Source organism: Phyllostomus discolor, chromosome 6 (assembly GCF_004126475.2).
Source record: "Phyllostomus discolor isolate MPI-MPIP mPhyDis1 chromosome 6, mPhyDis1.pri.v3, whole genome shotgun sequence".
In the NCBI taxonomy this organism is placed as follows: Eukaryota; Metazoa; Chordata; class Mammalia; order Chiroptera; family Phyllostomidae; genus Phyllostomus; species Phyllostomus discolor.
In genome coordinates, this window is record NC_040908.2 from 135,491,841 (window position 1) to 135,509,366 (window position 17,526).

At 56.1% G+C, this 17,526-nt stretch overlaps 1 protein-coding gene across 1 annotated transcript in view; it reads left to right on the forward strand.

Moving 5' to 3' along the window:
- The window catches only part of KCNC1 (potassium voltage-gated channel subfamily C member 1), a 42,843-nt gene that overhangs the window by 16,364 nt on the left and 8,953 nt on the right, over window positions 1-17,526 (forward strand). The window contains exon 2 of the mRNA XM_028517489.2: window positions 15,120-16,053. Within this exon, the coding sequence (XP_028373290.1) occupies window positions 15,120-16,053 (934 nt within the window). The remainder of the gene's footprint in view (window positions 1-15,119; window positions 16,054-17,526) is intronic.

Below are 17,526 nucleotides of genomic sequence, written 5' to 3' on the forward strand. Positions count from 1 at the left end.
CTCATGGTTAATACCTACTATATGCCCAGCTCTCCAATGGGAGCTTTATTGAAAGCTGTTATTTGTAGAGGTGGGTATGAACAGTAGTACCTGGTGCACAACAGGCACTCGGGAAATACTCAGTGATTGAATCAACGAACAACTGAGGGAAAGCTGTGTCAGTGGATGGCCAGATGTCCTTGGGGCTTTCTTCCTCGGGAGGCATCCGCCTGCACTTGTCTCTTGTCCAGGCTGTCTCTGGTAGGATCTAGATATTCTTGGGGGTAACACAGGGGTCCTAGAGATACAGCTGGAGCCTGAGGGGGTCCAGGCCACCCCTCATTTTGCAGACGGGGAAATGCAGCCCAGTGGGAGCATGGAGTTCTGGGCTGGTGCTAGGCAAGGCTCCATCTGCCCAGCCTGGGTAGGGAACAGGCTGCAGGATTCGAAGGTGCTGTCACTGTTCCCAACCTCTGAATAGGCCGGCCGCTGAACTGGCTGGGCCATCTCCTCCCATTGCACCTCCTCAAAAAGAAAGTGACATTTCCTGGTGCTTTTTTAAGCCCGGGCTGGCTGGGCCAGGCCTGGGTGTGGGGTGGGGAGGGGGCAGGGGGTGCTGGAAGTCACACAGCCTAAGTCTCTCCTCACCTTGAGTGATCTCAAGATGCTGGGAATAGGCATGGTCTCATCTCCTTACCATGTTTCCCAGATAACAGTTCTGATGCCCAGATTCCAGATTCCACACTCCAGTGCCCACATGTAGGTATTGAATTCCATGTTCCTGTGCCAAGTACTGCCCCACCCTGCCCCAGGCGGTACTTGGGGTGTTGAACTTCAGAACCTGTGCCTTTAGCTGGCAGCCTGCCACGGGGGAAGGATATGTCTGCCCCTCTTGGAATAGGAGCTTGCGTTCTGGTGGCCCGTCCGCTCAGGCATTCATGCCCCTGGCTGGCAGGGACTCGGGTCTTTGTTTACTGAGTGTCCCCATTGCCAACAGGTGCACATGAGTATGTCCATTGCCTGTGTGTCCGTGGGTCTGCCGTCGGTGAGTGCGCCCATTGCCAGAGTGGACACAAGTCTGCTGTCAGTCTCCATGCCTATTGCCAGGGTAACGCACACTCGGAAGGCTGAGTTGCTGAGAACATAGCTGAGTGATTCTGAGTGCATCTGGGGCCGGTTTAGTCACAGGCTCGTGGGGAGAGGCTGTCGTTTCCCGGGGTTGATGGAGATCCAATGGAAGCGTAGTCAGTGCAGGTGTGAATGGGAGTCAGGTCAGCAACCGTGTGCATTGCCGGCGCAGATGCAGACAGCGTCGGTGCATTGGCAGTTCTGAGCACTGTCCGTGCAGGCGAGGGGAAACAGGCGCCACAGGAGGGTTCACCTCCTGAGAAGGCTGAAGGGAGCAAGCTTGTTATGCCCATCGAGTAGACAGAAGGCTTGAGGCCGGCAGACACAGGATGTGTATCCACGACCCTCCCGCAGATGGGACGCTGTGCTCTTGCTTAGCCATGCTTCTGGCTCCTGAGGAAGGGACTCCCTTCCCCTACTAGTATTTGGCGTGCATCCAGGCATGGGGGCAGGGCCAGCCCTAGCCCCCAGATCCAGCCACCTCATGGGCAAGAAATATGGACACATAGTAAATTAGATGGTGTGAGGTGCGCACACTCATCCAGCTGGACACTTAGAACGGTGAACATTAGTGAGTGTATATTATACCTCAGTAAAGTTGGGGAAAAGTTTCTGTTCCAAGATGGTGCATGCAGTGGAGGGGGGTGTAGAGTAAGGAAAACCGGATTGGTCGGGGGTGCGGGTTGAGACTTTAAATGGAGTGGTCAGAGTAGGCCGGCACTTCCGCGAGACGGTGAGGGACTGATTCATGAGGACCCCCGAGGGAGTGCGTCCGGGCAGAGGGCACAGCCAGTGCGAGGGCCCTGGGGCAGGCACGCGTCTGGCAAGTTCAAGGAACGTGTTTGAGGAGGAGGGTGTGGCTGGAACCAATGCAGGGGACAGTGGCAGGAGAGGGGCTTGGAGGGACAACAGAGGACCAGCTCACGTGGGGACCTGCAGGGTGTTGTGGAGACCTTGGCTTTTCCCTCTGAGAGACATGGTGAGCCCGTGCAGGGTTTGGGCAGAGAAACGGCACAGATTTACATTTTGAAAGGGTTTTCTGGCTGCTGTGTTGAAAATAGTCCTAGAGCACCAGGAATATTGGAAGCTGAGAGACCAGTTAAGAGGCACTCACCGTAATCTAGCGGCAGATGGTGACGGCTGGGACGGGGTGGTAACAGTGGCGGCGGGAATGGTCAGGTTCTGCATTTACGTCAAGCTGGCCAACAGGATTTCCTTACAGATTAAGTGTGAGGTGTGACAGAGAACGAGGCGTCAAGGATGACTCCACAGTTTTTACTAAGGATGGAGTCACTGTTTCATGAGGTGGAAAAGGCTGCAGGCGGTGCGAGTGGCACAGGAGTTCAGTTGACATGTCAGGTTGTGGAGAGAGCTATTAGACCTCTACCTGGAGATGCTAAGGACTTGGCTGCTGTGGCTCAGTGGGTGGAGTGCTGGCCTGGGAACCAAAGGGTCTCTGGTTCGATTCCCAGTCAGGGCACATGCCTGGATTGTGGGCCAGGTCCCCAGTAGGGGGAACATGAGAGGCAACTACACACTGATGTTTCTCTCCCTCTTTTTCTCCCTCCCTTCCCTTCTCCCTAAAAATAAATAAAATCTTTTAAAAACAAACAAAACAAAACAAAAAGGACCTAGATGCTGAAGTCCTGAGTTCAGGAGAAGGGCTCAGCTGCAGAAGACACGCGGGAGTGTGCTGTCAGTGGGATGTGGGTGGGAGATGGCGTTCCAGCCTGGAAATGGGGCGGACCGCTAAAGCGAGTGAGTGGAGAAGAGAAGGGGACCTAGGACTGTGCTCCGGAGCACCCGATGGCTGGAGGCTGGAGGCTGGGCGGAGAGGTTGGCAGAGGACATCGACAGGAGCAGCCAGTGACATGGGAAGAAAATCAAGAGACCGTGGGGCCCTGGGAAGTGTGACAAAAAGGAGGGGGTGACCAGCTGTCTCAGGTGCTGCTGATGGTCGAGGGATATGAGGACTGGGAATCGTTCCTGTCCTTTCTGCCTAGATCTCTCTTCCCTGTAGCCTGTATTTCCCTAGTTGGTTCTTACCCATCCTTTCCGCCTCTGCACTTGGCGCTTCCTCCTGGGGCTGCTCTAACCCTAGGGCTTGTTAAAGACCCACCAAATGCCTCCTGTGTTCTCCAGGCCCTGGTCTCATATAGGTGTGGATTTGTTTGCGTGGTTATTTGATAAATATCAGTCTCTGCCAGGTGGCTGTTGTGCTCACTCTCTGCTCGGTGCCACACAGGTGCGGGGTGAAGAGCAAGTCTGTGTCGGGGAGACAGCGGGTGAGCAGTCGGCTGTGGTCCTGCCTGGGCTGTGCCCACCACCCTCGAGCTGTCTCTCTTGGGGGTCTTCTCTCAATTCTTTTCCCCCGAATGGATACACACATTATGTACATACACACGCACACCCTATTGGGAGTCAGGACCCGACGCAAAAGCACGTGTGGGCACTGGGGGACATCTCCCAGTGGATTTGTAGTGGACACACCTCGAAGTTTGGAGCCTCAGTTTTCTCACCTGCCAAATGGGGACAATCAGGAAGGTCGTGCTGATGGCCCAGCTAGTGTGTGTGTGTGTGTGTGTGTGTGTACTTGCACAGGATTCAAAATGTGGAGATGTGTTGTAAACTGCAGACAGCGGTACCCAGGGTCGTCATCATGGGAAGACGAACACCTTCCTCCCAGGGCGTCCTGGGCAGGTGTGACAGAGATTTGCAAATGGAAGCCCTGGAGCACAGTGGTCTCAGACAGCAACTTGCTTTCCACTTCTTCCTCTTACTCCTGAGCTGTGTGGGTTTTTGAGATTTTTGTACTTCTCAATCACTCTGAACCTCAGTTTTCTTGTGTGCAACATGGAGGTCATGCCAGCTTCTTTAGAGAGGTTTCCAAACATGAGTGAGATCATGTTTGTAAGGGTGGTCGCTGTCACTCGACAGCAGAGGACAGTGAGGCTCAGCAAAACTGAATACTCTGGCCACCTCGGGGATTGTAAGGATTGCAGAGTGTAAAGCACGCGGTCCATCTAGCCACGCCCAGTGAGAGCTCAAGAAAAGCAGGCTCTGAACCAGGCCAGGGGAGCTGGCCCACCAGGCGATGTGAGGGAAGCTGGAAGAGGCCCAGCCGGCCGGAGGGACGGCTCAGGGCAGGCCCGAGGCCGGCCTGCAAGGGGGCGAGCAGGGCCCTCCCAGGGAAGAAGGGAGGAAGCAGTGTGTTCTGGTGACTCCAGAGGGCAGGACCGGGATCACCTGGAAACAGGGGCAGGGAGGTTGACTTCAGCAGGAGACGCAAGCCTGTCTCCAGAGCTGTCCACAGACAGAATGAGTGGCTTCGGAAGCTCCCTGTCACTAGTGGCCACCAACAGGGACATCTGCCCTAGGGTTACCGCAGGGGGTCGTTGGTCTGCCCCCGTGGAAAGCCTGCACCCCCTGTGTGGGGTGCCTTCTGCTCACTTCCTGACCTGGGAGTCTCAGTCCCGTGTTTCTCATTCCACACTGTGGCGCAACAAGGTTTGAGGCACATGAGACACAGCGATAACAGAACCCTTTGACAGAAGAAAAGACAAAAAGTAAGAGTATAATGAAGAGAAGAAATAGCGACACCCCACCCCCAGGTAAAGGGTTCGCCCAGAGCTGAGCACCCAGCTCCGCTGAGCTCCCCGGCGGTCAGAGCAAGGAAGGGGTTGTGGAGGTCGCCATCACGCATCAGACGAGCACACCGGGAGGCACACACAGTTCTACGTCTTCAACTAGACTAGCGGCGTCCCGTGTGGCAGACTAGTGTTCCTCGGAGTTCAGAGTGTTAACGTGAGACGGTGTTCACACTCTGGACTCCAGGAGGGAGTGGGCGCTGGTGCCTGATGGGACCTTCCTGGCTCCGGGGGACTGTAGGGACACTCTGGGACAGCACGGCCCCACGTCCCTAAGGGTGAAACCCTGCCGGAGCGGCCAGGCCCGGCTCCCAGGGCCCAGCCGGCCGATCCTGCCGTGGGCGGTCTGTGCTGCAGGCGGCCTCGAGGGCTGGGCTTTGGGGCAGGGCAGGGCCGCCAGGGGGCCACCGAGGGCCTCTGGGACCTGGGGCAAGATTCTTCACCTCCCCGAACCTCAGACCGGCGTCTGAAAAGCGGTGACAATAATAGAACTTACCTCACTGGGCTGCCATGTGGTTTAAACGCGACGGACTCGTGGAGAGCACAGGATGCAGGGCCTGCTCGGGACCAGGCCGCTGCTGGCGTCAATCCTCCATCTTGTTCCCAGTGAGGCTGGAGAGCCGGGAGCTCTGGCTCGAGCCCCACTCCCTCTCTGTGTGACCTTGGGTGTCCTTTCCTGCCCAGCCTCCGCCCCTCCTGGCCGCAAGGCAGGGGCTCCCGTGGGAAGCCCTGCAGAAGTGGGAATGGGAAGTCATCCCTGTCACCCTGAGGAGAGTGTCCCTCACGGCTGGAGGCTGCAGCGCTGGGTCTTGGACATGGCCTTGCCTGGGGCTGTGGCACCAGGACACAGGCTCTGAGGACCATGCTGTCGGCTCTCACAAGGCAGCATTTGCTCCTGGTATGTTGTTAGCAAGTGGTGGCAGGAGCAGTAGAGGCTGGAGGGGAGAGAACTAAAATGGAACACATTTCTCCCTTCAGCTGTTGCTGCTGCTCTTTGCACTGCCCAGCCCCATAGTTTCGGGGGAAAAAGCAAAAATGCTGTGTTTGGACTTTTGTAGAGGGAAGCCTTGGCCTGACTCCTGGAATACCAGCGCACAGAGGAACTGGCAGTCTTGGGGTTTCTCCCTGCCCCAGAATTCTGCCCTAGATCTGGAGAAGCCCTAGACATTCCACTTTTTCCTCTAGGCCTCTCAAAAATGTCTTCCTACCTGGAGTTTGTTACTATTATTGTCCACATTTTAAGCATAAAGAGACTGAGTCTCCGAGGTATTACTTTCCAGCAGCCGTAAGCCAGTGGCAGAGCTGGGATTCGAACTCAGTTTTCTGAGGCTAAGCCCAGGACTCTTCCCCTTCCACTAGGCTGCCTGCTGCCCAGTCCCTAATGGTGTCTCAGGCTGAGGTTCATTGTGCACCAGAGCTGCTTGGTGCTGGGTCTCATCTGCCCTCCCGGATCCCAATGCCAGGATGGGGCTGGCGGCATTCGAACCACTGAGGGTGCAAATTAAAGATAAATTCTGGTCCCTCCTACCATTACTGGACCCCAGTCTCTCGGTGTGGGACTAAGGAATCTGCACTGGTATCTCTACCGAGTCACTCTCTCCCAGCACCCTCCACAAAAGCCTCTGTCTGCTCCTGCCCCCTTCATGCCCCACCACACTCCGCCAGGGAGGGCTTCGCACTCCCTGCCTTCCCTTCCACCCTTCCTGGGGGCTTGGCCCTCACCGAGGTCTCCTTGTTGCTAAATCCAGAGACTTCTCCTTCGACCTTATTCCACCGGGTCTCCCAGAGGCTGTCCCTCAGGAAACACCCGTCCCCTCACTCTCAGGGACCAGAGCTGGCCTCGGGGGACAGACTGGTCGCTGTGCTGCTCAGCCAGGCCCCCCCAGGAGCCCACGGGACTCAGGCTAGCTCATGCCACATGGGCTGAGTGGGGGCAGGTGGGGGCGCTCTGAAGGACAGTCACACTATTTTGTGATTTGGGGGCACATCTGCGCCCCTGTCCCAGGTGCCTCCCAGCTCAGCAGTTCCCATTCCGTGACTGTAAGATTCTAGGCTTTTGTACATCTGAGACACTTGGATACCAAGAGCTCCACTTGGATGGGAAGGCCTGGGGTAGGAGGGCCTGCCGAGGGTCAGAGTGGGAGGTCTGTGTGGGGACTGAAACAGCGTGTTTGAATGCCGCCTTCTTGCTTTCTGTGTGTCATTGCATCTGGTCATCACGGCCAGCCAGGAGGCAGGGCCTCTCACCCTACCTCCTACCTATCCAGGAACAAAGGCTCAGAAGGGACGGTGACCTGTCCAAGGTCACTAACTGAGCCAGGCCCAAAACTCAGGTTGGCTTGGCCTCAAGGCCCTGCCATTTTCTGCAGCAGCTGCTGCCTCCTTTGACAAGAGGGTCTCGGCTGCCTTTGACCTGGGATCTAGAAGGTGGGCGGGACCTGGGGAGCCGAGAGGCCAGGGGGGCGTGGCGTTCTAAGCAAAGGCTCAGAGGCCACAGTGATGACGGCCCCATGCAAGAGGCCCGTACTGATGTTCCAGGAGGACCTGGTTCTCGTCTCTGCCCCACCTGAGCGCTCTGTGGCCTTGGGTGGGTCCCTTACCTCGCCACGACTCCCTTTCTCCATCTCTGCCACAGGGGGTGGCGTTTGGAGCAGAAACCTCTGAGGGCCTTGTGTGTGTGTGTGTGTGTGTGTGTGTGTGTGTGTGTGTTTTCTAGGTTTCTAATGCCCATGTGTTCACAAGTCCAAGTTACCACCGACTGAAGACATGCCATGAGTTAAATAACAGCATGCTGGGGAAATGGGAAGAAATACTATTTTAAGGATGTGTACATTTTATGACATATTTTCATTTTCAACATGTGAAAAAATGTGTATCTTGGAATGAAAAAGCACCATGGGAACCTCTGCCACCTCCAAAGTTGCCAGCGGTGGGGCAGCCCTTTCTGGGTGGGACCGGGGTCTAGGGTCCCGAGAATGAATTCGTGCATTCAGTCAAGCGGGTTCTTATCTCTTGAGGAGTCTGTGCTCCCCGAGACCCGGGAACTGCCTTTTCTGGCCTTGGGTCCCCCGCTGCCCACACTGGATCCCGGGACTGAGGGGTCGGTGTGGTGGCATGAGGAGATTCGGGTCTGGGCACGGCCTGCCTCCCTGTGGCCTTCCCCCGGGCCGGCTCAGTGGCCTTCTCTCCACTCCCACCCTGTCTGTCCTCTGTCTCTCCGTCAGGCAGGGTCCCAGGGAGAGGCGCACACCCCCAGGCTGCTGTGTGAGTGATCACGTCTGGCCTGGAAAAGGGCCAGGGCCCTGGGCTGGGTCTCGGCTCAGAGAGCATGTGTCCTCCAGGAGAAGGCCCATACATGTGCATGCATGCACACACACACACACCCCCCACACATGTCCTCACACACGTACCTCACACCCATGCATGGCCTTACACACATCACATCCATACATGTCCTTATAAATACACACACTTCTGCCCACATGAAATGCCTACAGTACACACAGTGACCCTTCACACAAGCCTTGTACACATGCCTGGAGTCAGGTCACATAAGCAGGTGACACGCTTTCACCACGTGCCCACCTATTCCACGTTTACACACTGCCTCCCCCTTCGCACCAGCACTCTCCCCAGCACACAGACTTTCCCAAACAGGCGCCCACGCGGCCATGCTCCCCCCACACACTCACACCCTCCAGCTCCCACCCTCTGTGCGGCACCATGGGGAGCCCTCCACCCACTGCTCCCTAGGCCGGGTGCCAAGAAGGGAGGATTCATGAGAAGGGGTGGGGGCCCGGACCTGGACACCTGGATGGGGTGCTCAGGACACAGCCAGGCATCTTGGAACTGACAGCGGAGGCATGTAGTTATAGATCAAAAAAGGGACTGGACCCCAAAGGGTCCCTTCACCTTCTCCCCTCCTCAAAGCCCTCAGCCAGCCCCAAACGTGTGGGCACGCCCAGCCCAAGTGACTGCAGGCGAGCCTAATTCGGTTTCCAAACTCTACTCAACTGACAATTTATTTAGGCCAGTTGGCCATCCCGCCTGCTCTGCATCACCGACTCCGCATGGATTGACTCAAACGCCGCACACCCCCGCTGGGCAGATTTAATTAGACAGAAAAACTGACCTGAAGCCTCCGGGGGCCTGGGGCCTGGACGCCAGCCAGGGCTCCCCTGATTGGCCCCACTGCTCGAAACCTCGTGCGTCTCAGAATCCTCACTCGGAAGGGGCCAAGTCCAACCCTCGCTTTGCCGAGGATGACGCTGAGGCCCAGAGAGGGGAAGTAACTTGCCAAAGTCACACAGCGAGAGCTTGGCCGGACCAGAGTGTCGGTCCGTGCCCCACGTCATGTGTAACGTCACGACCATCGTCTTCATCCTGGAACACCAAATTGTGAGAACACAGGTCCCCACGGCAAAGCCCTGAACGGTTCTGAAAAGCGAGTACAATTTTCTAAAGATGACTGTGGCATAAATAATTTAGAAATGAAAGTCATAGCACGTATTGGTCATTTTAATAGATAAGGTAGTAAATTGCCTTTCTGATTTATGGTTTCAGGGGTGGGGTTATGATAAAAATAACTTGGCGATTTATAAAATATCTTCTTAAGTCAACAGATCGTTAGTAGGTTTGTCTGACTTTACAGCCAACAGCCTCACCACCCTGGTTACTATAGAAATGGGATGCCTTGCTCTGTTGCCATGGCTACCACTTTCTAGAACGTAATTGGTGGGTCTCTCATGGTTTGTGATTTGGTTCTGGAAAAAAAAAAAAAGCCAGAAACTACCAGCTTCAGTTTCTACTGCATTATCAAGAGGTCTCGCCTGTGCTGTCTAAAAATTTCACGGGGTGGTCACTGAGGTGACCGGGATGGGGTCACAGTTACCACTGGGCTGCTGGACAAAGCTCCCTGTGTGCCCTCCCACCAGCTAGCAGCCCAGGAGGGACTGCCTTCCCAGCTGGCCGGGATCCTGGCTGTGGGGCACAGCTGCTGCTGAGGTGGGCTGGAGAAAGGAGACAAGGTCTTCTGGGTGGCAGCAAATCAGGAAGCCTGCAGATGATGGGCCTTAGGGGTGGGAGATCCGGGAGCTGGCACCATCCCAGCAGGGAGGCAGGCCGAGGAGGCAGAGGCAAGGTGGGCTGGAGAGACACACACTGAGCCAATCATACCCCACGGGGGTGAAGTGGGCCAGGGAGGGGCCGGTTGAGCAGCCATGCCTGGGGTCCACTGCATTCCTAGTGGGTGTGCTGTGTGGTGGCCCTTCTGCACTGTCTGCGTGCTCCGAGTGTATGCATGTGAGTGCTGTGTGGGGGCTGTGGGGCGTGCGCCCTGCAGCGCAGCACCTAGGTGTCACGTTCAGTGTGCGATGATACGTTTCAGCATGCTCCATGGGCCCCTGTGTTCTCAGTGTGTGTGTGGTTGGGACACCATGCTGTAGTTCATGTGGCCACATGCATGCACAATATACGTGCTTAGGTAATGGGTGAGGTGTGCACTCTGGGCAGTTGTGTGTCTGCGGTCTCTGAGTGACTGCTCCGTGTCCTCTGGTGACTGGGGATTGGGAGGCAGGCAGCTCCCATGGGGCGCAGCCCCTGCCCTTGCCTGCAGCAGGGATGCCCTCCCTGCCAGTGTCCAGCTGACCCCTGGTCCTCCCCTCCCCACACAAGTCCCCCACTTCCCTCTGCCTGAGCTTCTTGAACAAGTTGAGATCATCTTCCAACCCCGCCCTCTCTGGGCATTCGAGGAAGTGGGCCAGGTGGGGATGCAGGCTGGACCATCCAAAGCTGCCATCAGCATTGACTCCCTGAGTGCTGTGGCCACACCCCCTGGGCTGCTGTGGCCCCAGGCACTACCAGGTCCTGGGCCAAGGGGCATTGGCCCATTTAGGCATTGGCTGGGCTCCGGCCAGTGGATCCAGGCATCCTGGCTCTCTCCCTCACTGGGTACGGGCGTAGCCTACTCTCAGGTGGTCTGGGCTAAAGGTGTCCAGCTCCAAGATGAACCATTCAGACACGATCGGGGCAGTCCCCCAATGCTCAGAGCTGTGTTTCTAGCCCCAAGTGCTATGGCCACTCCAGTGGTAGAAAGAGCTTTGGCTCTAGAGCTAGACAGATTTAGGTCCAAGCCTCTGCTTCATCACTAGCTTTCAACCCTTGGTTTAGTCCTTGAACCTGTCTGTACCTGGGTTTTTTGGCACAGTGGGGTTACAACCACCTGTCTGACCAGGTGGTATGAGGATTAAAGGTACAGAATGGGTCCTTAGCTTGAGTAGCTTCCTGTTCTCTCCTTCCTGTGCTCAGATGCCCTGAGGCCAGACAGAAGGGAGCCTCAGACTCAGCTGGATGTGAGCTCTTGCTTTGGCTGTGTGCTGTGGCTGACCTGCTAGTCTCCAGGCTTGGGAGAATGTGGTGGTCTGAGCAAGCCAGAGACACCTTTCTCCACAGTCCTCCCAAGGGCCCACTTGCACCCAAGTGGACTCTGCCTGTGACAAAGGACCAGGCTGGGGGCAGCAAAGTTCAGAAAGAAAGCAGCCAAAAGCTGGACAGGTAGGAGGCCTGGCTTCCCCCTCTCCTGGCTTCCCTGGGGAAGAAGTCCAAGTGTCTGGCTTGGAGCCTGGCTGCTGCTGTCCACCCCCCGTCCCCACTCCTTTGGCTCTGGGGCCCAGAGAAGAAAGAATCTAGACAGGATCCCCACTGACAGCTGAGAACTAAGGAGTTTTTTTCTACCCTAATTTCTATAAGACCTGACCTCTTTCTGGGCCTCATTTCCCCCATCAAGGCCTGTCCTGTGAGAGGTGCACATGGGATGAAAGCTCTCGGGCCCCGAGGGGCCACCAGGGAGCCAGAAGGCTCCTGGGACATCAGTACCCTGTCTGGGTGTTCCCATGAGCCTCCCCTAAGCACTGATGAGCTAGAGTTGGAGGCAGGCTTGCTGCCTCCCAGGGGTAAATTTAGAGGCTTCTTGGTGGGGGGGGCCCTTCATTGCTGACAAGAGGAGCCTCACCTGGAGAACATGTCCCAGAAGAAGGGCTACTTAGTGGGGTGCTGAAGGATGCTGTGCTTTTCCAGAGAAAGAGTGGCAGGAACACTCTCTGATGGAAGGAACAACAGGTATGAAGATGGGACACGGAGGTGGGGGGTCAGAAATGGCAGAGAGTTGCATGTGGCAAGAATGTTGGGCTCATGTAAAGAAGTCAGTGAGGCCAGGCACAGAGACTGCCAGGCTGAGCAGTGAGGGCTTTCCTCTGGGGGGCATGGTCAGGTGGCACGCAGAGCTGGGACTCCAGCCGGCTGCTCCCTCAGGTGTGGAGGCTGGACTGGTGGCCAAGACTGAAGCCTATAACTTGTTAGCTTTGATGGCCGTAGCCCTGTTGGGAGAGTCAGTTCAAGCAAAGGGGACCGAGGATAGACGTGGGACAGATTAGGAGGGTGATACCATCCGTGGCCAATGGGGCAGCAAGGAGGAACTGTGCCTCTTGCTTTCTCCCATCGTGCAGAGTCGAGAGCCCAGGGGTGCAATGGCCCTGCTCTTGGCTCCCTGTCACAAAGGCCAGGGAAGGGGGTATGGCTTGGGGGCATGACCTGCCTGTGGCGAGTGTGGGCTGTGAATGCCAACCTCCAAGATGGGGCTCTCCAGAGGGAATCTGGGGACAAATACCCAGGGGACAGGGATGTTTCAGCTCCAAGAGCTCTGGCAGCTCTGGTGATGGGAAGTGCCAGATAAACTTGGGTCACAAGTGGTAGCCTCTTTCAGTCCACTTTGCTTTCCTGGTCTACCTCTGGGGTGACCCAGGCTGGCACTGTCTGGACCCTTAGAGAGCTGTGTCTGGAGTTGAAAGACCTGGTTTAGGTCCCTACCCAGTCCCACCTGGCCCAAACTTCACCCACTTCAGGGATGTGGGGGGTCACCTTTTCAGTCCACTGCACTGTACTCATCTCTCTGTGTGTCCTTTACCCTCAGCTGGGCGAGGAGCTCCCTGAGGACTGGGCTGAGGCCTTATCCCCTCTGTGCTAGGCATAGCCTGGTGTTTAATGAGGAAGGAAAGGAAGAAAGAATGGATGGAAGGAAGGAAGGAAGAAGGGAGGGAGGGAGGGAAGGGGAGGAGGGAGGAAAAAGAGGAGAGGAGGGAAGGAAAGAATGGATGCATGCATGTTGGATGGAAGCGAGGGAGGGAAGGAGGAACAAAGAGAGGAGAGGAGTGGAGGGAGGGGGAAGGACGAATGGATGTGTGGGTGAAAGGGAGGCTAGAGAGGATAGAAGGAAGGATGGATGGATGATGGGTAGATGGATGATGGATGGATGAAAGAAAGGAAGGAAGGATGCACAGGGATCACCGACTGTCAGTGTAGAATAACATTGTTGCGAATCGCCAGCCTACAGGACTGTCGGCATACCGTAGTGATTGCCTTGGGCAGTTCTCTTCCTGCTTCTGGTCCTCAGGCTTCTGTAGTGCGTAGCCTATTGTCTTAGACCTGATGATCCCTAGAAACTGCTCTTATGTTGACATTCTGAAATGCTGATTTTGTCCCTTCCCCTTACCTCTGCCCTTCCCTCAACCCAGAATGTGACTTGGAAGGTCCACAGAGTTCTTGGTTTCCAGGTCCCATGGCCACGGTCAACCCAGACAGGGCTATTCTGGGACTTCCAGTGCTGCACCCCCTCAACCCAAGCAGGTGGGGAAGGGCGTTGATGCAAAACTAAAGAAATGGTTAGAAGCGGCCCGGCTGCCTCCTGCTGAAGATACAGGGTGAGACCGCGGCACTCCTTGAAGTCATCTGTGACAGCAGCTCTGTACACTAAAGGTGCCACCTATTCCAAACTGTACCCCAGGGCTGCCTCCAGGAAGATGGCCCTGTTCCGGCCATGGTGTGTCTTGGCCAAGCTGAGAGAAAGAGGGTCCAGAGGGAAAGGGAGCAGCAGGAACATGCAGGCAAGTATGACCAGGTGGGCCGCTGGAGGAGAGCTGATTAACCAGGTTCCATTAGCACAGGGTGGTGCTGGAGGAGGCCATGGCATGTTAGAGTTCCGGGGGAACCAACTGGAGGCTGTAAGAAGAGACCTTGCCTGGAATTCAGTCTGAGCAGGAGGGTTTGAAACTCAGACAGCTTCTCGATTCGTCTTCCTTGGGTTTCTGTGTGTGCTAGGGGTTCGAGAAGCCCAAGGGGTCATCATATGGGGCCACCAAACCAAATCAAAGGGTCTCCTGAACCTCTTCTGGGGTCTCAGGGCCAGAGCTGGTGGTTCTGGACAGACTGGGCTATTCTGGGTTATTTCCTTCTCACCGGTGGGGTCTGAGAGAAGTAGGTGCCCACGTATGTTTGGAAAGCCCCAGAACTGCAACTTCTTCTGCCTCCCACCCACACCTCTGTCCTAGGGCTGGCAGGCAGCGGGAGGAGAAAAGCAGACCCCACGGTTTATGGTGCTTTTGAGACTATCTGGTCCAATTCTGCAGCTGGTGCCTGAACCAGCAACACAGTATCTCTACTTGAATATCTCCAAGGTTGGGGAACTCCCTTCTAGACTGGATATGTGAGTTCCTAGGAGGATAGAGAAAACAGGTAAAAAAAAAAGTCATCTACGACTCTGAGGCAGATAAACGTCCTCTTTAGGTTTAGATAGTACAGAACCTGAAAGAGTATCCGTGAGTGAGGTACAGCTTCATAAAAGCAAGAGCGAATAAGCTGGAGTAGGAAGGAAAGAAGAGGAGAGATGCGGCTTGATTCCACCATAGCTGCCCCTCTCGTTTCTTTGCCAACCTCAGCCCCAGCAAGCTAGGTCACTTTCATTAGTCTGGGTGGCTAAATGCTTTAACCAATACCGCCTCCCAAACCACAGCAACTTAACACAATAGACGTCTTTCCCACTCAAGCAGTAGCTCAAGGAGGGTATTTAATGGTCTTCCTTTTCAGGGTCGCAGGCTTTTCTTTTCGGGTAGTTCTGTGGACCCCCGCCCCGCCCCGAGGCTTTAGCATTTGCCTGACAGCGGGGGAAGAAAACATAGAAGCCTGAGCACGAAGGTTTTAGGAGAAACGGCCCCTTTCGCCCCTTTCAGTCACGTGACCCCACCTTGCGCAAGGGAGGCTGGGAAATGTAGTCTAGCTGCACATCCAGGAAGAATGCAACCATGTTCGAGAAAACAAAGCAATCCATGCCACAACCCTTTCAACTCCTCGAGCTTTGTTACCCTGTGCCCTGCAGAGGGAACGGTGGCCTGTCAGCTCCTCCAGTGTTGGAGGAGGGGTCACTGTACGTCTTCCCCTGGCCTGGCCTCTGACTGGACCCAACACAAGGACACCCCAGGTTTCTCGGCTCTGGGTGGGAGGGCCTCCCCTCTGACACTCTGTGTTTCTGCCCCGCAGTATGTGGCCTTTGCCTCCCTCTTCTTCATCCTGGTCTCCATCACCACCTTCTGCCTGGAGACCCACGAGCGCTTCAACCCCATCGTGAACAAGACGGAGATCGAGAACGTCCGGAATGGCACGCAGGTGCGCTACTACCGGGAAGCGGAGACGGAGGCCTTCCTCACCTACATCGAGGGCGTCTGCGTGGTCTGGTTCACCTTCGAGTTCCTCATGCGTGTCGTCTTCTGTCCCAACAAGGTCGAGTTCATCAAGAACTCGCTCAACATCATTGACTTTGTGGCCATCCTCCCCTTCTACCTGGAGGTGGGCCTGAGCGGCCTGTCCTCTAAGGCGGCCAAGGACGTCCTGGGCTTCCTGCGCGTCGTCCGCTTCGTGCGCATCCTGCGCATCTTCAAGCTGACTCGCCACTTCGTGGGCCTGCGCGTCCTGGGCCACACCCTCCGCGCCAGCACCAACGAGTTCTTACTGCTGATCATCTTCCTGGCCCTGGGCGTCCTGATCTTCGCCACCATGATCTACTACGCCGAGAGGATAGGGGCACAGCCCAATGACCCCAGTGCCAGTGAGCACACCCACTTTAAGAACATCCCCATTGGCTTCTGGTGGGCCGTGGTCACCATGACAACACTGGGCTACGGAGACATGTACCCGCAGACGTGGTCCGGGATGCTGGTGGGAGCGCTGTGTGCGCTGGCCGGGGTGCTGACCATCGCCATGCCCGTGCCCGTCATCGTGAACAATTTTGGGATGTATTACTCCTTAGCCATGGCTAAGCAGAAACTACCAAAGAAAAAAAAGAAGCATATTCCACGGCCGCCGCAGCTGGGATCTCCCAATTATTGTAAATCTGTCGTAAACTCTCCACACCACAGTACTCAGAGTGACACATGCCCGCTGGCCCAGGAAGAGATTTTAGAAATTAACAGAGCAGGTAGGAAACCTCTTAGAGGCATGTCGATCTGACCTTTCACCTTTGCCCCTTGTAGCGATGATTCCAGATTCAGTTGGACTGCTTCCTTAGTTCCGTGGGTGACCCCGGAACCCGCACTCAGTCTTGAGGCGCGGAGCCTGGGGGCCCAGGGAGAGATGCTGGGCAGCCAAATTCACCAGGCGAGAGCCCACTAGAGGAACCTCATTGGTGGCTCTGGGTAAGGCGGTTGACGTGCTGGTCTCACGAGGTTCTGAAGAGATGACAAGGCCCTCAAGGTTGCTGAGGACTCTCTTAGCAGGAGCCCAGGGAGCTGAAGCTCGGTGGGCGGGAGTCCAGCGTGAGTCTCTGACTCAGGCCGCTGACCTGGTGTCCGGGCCGGGCGGGGGTGGGTGTGATTTGGAAACGGCAGACCGCTTCTGATTTGGTCTTTACATGGCCCCCTTCGGGCCGTGCAGACGGCACACATGCTGCATGGGATCTGGCAGGAGGGTCCCTGCGAAGGCAGTGGCAAGGATTCTCACCCCCAGCAGAGCCTGTCTCCATAGCTGAGTAGATTTTGTGCTCTGATTCCGGCTGCCTAGCTCCAGGTGCGTCGTAGGAGACGCCTCTAGCCCTCCGTAACAAGCTTACTTCCCCCATAGCATGCCGAACCAACTCATCTTCTACCACCACTCTAGAGTTTAGCATTTATCTTTAGAACCTGTTGGAGTGACTCTAGCTTTCACGTTGTCTGTTTGGGTTGATGGTTGAGTGGGAGTTTCCGATGGCCTTCTGATGGAAGTGGCTGGTGAGCAAAGGACTAGGGGCGGGGCCACCACCCCCGGCAGCTTAGAGGAAAGCGCTACAGACCAGCAACCACCACCCACCGAGGGTCCTCCCCACTTCCGACGGTAGGGACTGCAGCAGCAATACATGACACCCCAACCAGTCCAACCACTTCCCCGTGACTTCAGTGGGAGGGGGGAGGGGGAGGGGGGCATGAACAATACTAGTCACCATGGGATATATTCTAATATTCCATGGCTAGTGGTTTGTTATGGGACTCTCTCAGTTTTATGAGAGCCTGCACATAGCACATAAAGTTGATCATGGGGCTCTGGTCCGAAGATATAAAGCCCATAGTCTACCTCTACCCATGGAATACCATCGACTTATTCTGTGGACACAGGGATTGCAAGGGAACAGATGACCCGGAGAAGGATACGCAGTGAGCTGAAAAGGAGCGTGGGGTGAGGGAGGCTGAGCGAGTGCGGGCGTTCAGTCTGTGAAGGACATCAGCCCCGGATGAGCAAGTTTCCCACGGTTTGGGCAGCCTCCCCCAGCGTGTGATTGACCCTTCCTCCCTGCTGATGCGCTCCCTGCCAGGCCACCCCCACCCCACCCCAGATCCGGCTTCATCCCACAGCTGTGCTGCCCAAAACAGCACCCCCAAGGCCCACATCTCTGCCCATGGGGGCTCTCCAGCCCCTTCTC